A 4705-nucleotide genomic window follows, 5' to 3' on the forward strand; every position below is an offset into this window, starting at 1 on the left:
AAAAAATAAAAAATAATAAAAAAATATATAAAAAAAAAAAAAAAAAAAAAATTATTAAAATATATTTTGCTTTTTTTTAAATAAATTATATATATATATATATATATTTTTTTTTTTTTTTTTTTTTTTTTTTTTTGAGTTAATTTTTTATTTTTAATATCCTTGTTCATATATACATATATGTAGATATATATATTATATACCTATTTGTTTATTTTTTTTTTTATGTATCTACCCTCGTTCTTGTCCTTATATTTTATTTTTAAATTTATGAATATTATATGATTTTATGATGGAAAGAGGAAGATCAAATTATAGACGTAATAATGAAAATAATAATTTTAGAGAAGGAAATATAAAAAATGAAACAGGAGATGATAATCATTTTTGGACCAATATCGATAATTATTATTTTTGTAATTTTGATAAGAGTATAATATCAGCATTTGAAAATCATATAAAATGTACGGATTATATTTGTAATAAAATAAAAAAGCGGAAGATAAATAAAAAATTATTTAAAAATATTAATTGTTATAAAAGTTCAGTAAAAATAAAATTAAATGGAAATGATAAAAATGAACATAATAATAAGAAGCTTGTTTGTGCAGGTACAAATATGCAATATAACAATTATATGAAATTCAATGAAAATAATATGAATAATATGAATAATGTGAATAATATAAATAATGTGAATAATGTGAATAATGTGAGTAATGTGAATGATGTGAGTAATATGAATAATAAGAATAATATGAATAATATGAACAATATGAACAATATGAACAATATGAATAATATGAATAATATGAATAATATGAATAATATGATTAATATGAATAATATGATTAATATGAATAATATGAATAATATAAATCATATGAATAATATAAACCATATGAATAATATAAACCATATGAATAATATGAATAATATAAACCATATGAATAATATGAATAATATAAACCATATGAATAATATGAATAATTTAAATCGTATGAATAATATAAATCATATGAATAATATAAAGACGAGTGAGAATTATAACATTTCAAATAATAATAACAAATGTGTTCAAAATAATAATATTAATGATAAAATATTAAATAATCAAATTCAGAATGTTATGACATTTGATGATAAAAAATCTATTCTTGAATTTATGCCTATGGCTAAAAATGAATTATTATTAAATACATTACATCACTTAAATTTAAGAAATGAACATCCTACAAATCCTTTTCCGAATATGTATAGAAATCCTAATCATTTTAATAAAGACGAAAATTATATGTTTCTTAAAAATCAAGGTCCTATAAATAATGTAAATAATAATGTTCTTCCTAATAATAACAACATGAATAATTTGAATACCCATGTTAATAATCAAAAGGTACAAAATAATAATAAAACGATGCCTATCCCATTGAATAATCTAAATGCATACACAACCAATAACAATGATAATAATAATAATAATAATAATAATTGCAATAGTAACAATAATAATAATAATAATATTTTATTAAATAATAATGATCATAATAACAATTCAGTAGGTGGTACGAATCAATTATCGGATAAAAATTTGGAATTTTCCCAAAAAGAAGAATTACATAACAAAGAAGGGAATAAAAATACTAACGAACAACAAGTTATTCTGAAGGAAGACGAAAGAGACATTCAAGTTAATTCAAATAATGAAAAGACTACAGATGAAGAAAACATATCAGTAAATGGTTTACAAAAAAATACAAATAATAATGAAACCTCAAATCATACAACACCTTTTAAAGATGTTAATGATGATATTAATATACTTAAGGAAGAAAATAAAATAATAAACATGTCTAAAAATAATGTTGATATAATCACGGAAGAAAATGAAAAGGAAAATGTTATAAGTAATAAAATAAATTCTATTAACTTGGCTCATTCCACGATACAAAATGATAATGAAAGAATAAATAATGAGGACAATAAGAATAAAGAAAATGTAACTGTTCAAGATAATTATAGTAATAATAATAATCATAATCATAATAACAATGACAATAATAATAATAATATCAATAGAGGGTGTGTATTGAACAAAAACCAAAATAATATAAATAGTATGAATAACATAAATAATGTAAATAATAATAATAATATGAACAACTTTAATAATTTTCATCTAAACCAAAATGTACCCAATAATGATATGTTTAAACAACCTCTTTTATTTAACAAGCCAAATATGATGAATATGCATGCATATCATATGAATAATATGAACCCTAGTGAACCTCCCTTTTTTAACGGTCCAATAATTAATAATAATAAACAATCAGTGCAAGGATATATAAATCCTATGAATCATAATATGGTAAATATGTATAATTCATTCAATCCTAATATGAGAAATGATATTATGAATAAACATATGATGATAACACAAAATAATCTAAATATAAATGATGATAAAAATATGACAACAGATATAGATAAAGCTGGATATACGTGTCCATCTAATATGTTACCTTATGATCATATGTTAATAAATAATCAATTTAGGGTTAAAGATCCACATGCATTTATGAGAAAAAGTCACGGAACGCGCATTAGGAAATTTAATGAGAATGATATAAAAGATGATAATAATGATAATAATGATAATAATGATAATAATAATAATAATATTAATAATAATAATAATAATAATAATAATAATAATAATAATAATGTTAACTTGGATAAATATAAAAGAAGCACAAGAAGCTCAAAATATGATGATAATTTCTTCAACCCTTTTTTAAATAAGAAATATGATGGCCTAGGGAAATTACCATATATACAAAATAAACCAATACCAAACGGCTTGCATATATCTATCTATATTCCCCAGTCGTATGATTTTACGGATGAGGTTAAAGATCAAGATATAAAAACATATGAAGACACAAATAAAAATAATGATAAGGTAAATACAATATGTGACGAAATTAAAAATACAGAACATACAGATCACGAAAAAGATAGAAAAAGTGTATCATTTGAACAAGAAAAATCGGAGTTAATTAGCAATGAAGAATATATATATGAAAGAGAAACATTAGCTAGATTATTAACAGAAATAACCTTTGGTGATAAGAAAAATTTGTTTAATCCTAAGATGACTAATGAAAATAAAGAAAAATGTTATAATACCATATTAAATGAACTAAAAACTTATAATTCACTACCAATTATTTTAGGTAATATTTTACCTTATTGGACAAAGGATAAGACTGTTAAGAAAATTAAAAAAAGCATAGAAAAGATGAATAAAAGAAAAAAAGTAAATAATCCACAGAAATATCCAAATTTATTTTATAAAATAAAAAATTTGAAAAGAAATAATGATAAGCTGAAATATATACATATAAGTAATATTAATAAAAAAATAAAAAGAGCAATGATGAATAAACAAAACAAGAAAAAACAAAATTATGTTTTTGAGGATGAACTTAACGATTTAAATCAAATAAATGGAAAACAAGAAAAAAAAGATGACTATGATGATAGATCAATTCAAACAGACAATAAGGAATCTTCTGCAAAATTAAATAATAATATGAATAACAGTAAAAACAATTCTCAAGATCTAACGAATACTGATATAAAAGTAAAGAATGAAAATAAAGATGCTATTTATGATGATGGTCATAATAATATACAAAACGTAGAGATAAATAATAAAAATAAAGAAAACAATTATTATACTCCTAATAATGTTCAAGGAGAAGTTTTACATAATTATAAAATTGATAAGGATGATAAAAATGAAAATAAGTTGAACTTGATATACAAAAATATTGATAATGAAGAGAGAGGTAAAAACGAATCCAAGAATGTAGATTCGTTTAATGAACATATTATTGTTATAAATAATAATAATATAGGAGAAAAAAATACAATTTCTTTTGAACATAATGAAAAAAAAATAAACTCATCTATTATTAATAATGATAAAAATGAAGAATTAAATAAGGAACATGATTATATTAAAAATATAAAAGGTAATGATACTATTAAAGATGGGAAAAAATATATACCTCAAGATAAAAATGATGATGAATATGACGATAACCATAATGATGAAGTTAAAGTTGAAGATAAATGTATTAATTATAAAGAAAATCACAAAAAGAAAGCAGCTTTAAAAAAAAAACGAAATCTTTTAAGCAAATTTGATTTTTTAAGTAATTTCCATTTTGATATGCCTTATAATAGTTCGGTGCCATTTAATAATTCGATGTTTTCGTTACAAAGAAATCAATATAAGTCATGTGTTTATTTTGAATTTGTATTAACGAATATTAACTTGGACAAATACAGAAGAGATATTCTTAATGTTAATTATAATAATAATAATACAATTACAAAAAAGAAGAATATATATTGTATAAATTATAAAAAATATTATAAAAGTTTACAAAGAAAAAGAAAAAATGTAAACCCAACTAATAATGGAATTGAGTCAAACACAGACAATATTAATAATATAAAGAGTCCAATAAATAAAAGCTGTTCTCTATATAAGAATAATATACAGAATAAAAAGCAAGAAATCAATGTTAGATGTAATATGGTGATAAATAATAATATAAAAAATGATAATATAATATCATCATTGGATGTAAATAAAAATTCATATAACAATATATTGAGAGAGGAGAAG

At 20.3% G+C, this 4705-nt stretch overlaps 1 protein-coding gene across 1 annotated transcript in view; it reads left to right on the forward strand.

Annotated features, from left to right (window-relative positions):
- Positions 1 to 289: 289 nt before the first annotated feature.
- Positions 290 to 4705, forward strand: part of PRSY57_1007500 (hypothetical protein) — a gene marked incomplete at both ends in the record, with an annotated part of 11799 nt that continues 7383 nt past the window's right edge. Inside the window, one exon of the mRNA XM_012907665.2 lies at positions 290 to 4705. This exon is cut by the window's right edge and continues 7383 nt beyond it. Within this exon, the coding sequence (XP_012763119.2) occupies positions 290 to 4705 (4416 nt within the window).

This window comes from Plasmodium reichenowi, chromosome 10, assembly GCF_001601855.1.
Source record: "Plasmodium reichenowi strain SY57 chromosome 10, whole genome shotgun sequence".
Taxonomy (NCBI): domain Eukaryota; phylum Apicomplexa; class Aconoidasida; order Haemosporida; family Plasmodiidae; genus Plasmodium; species Plasmodium reichenowi.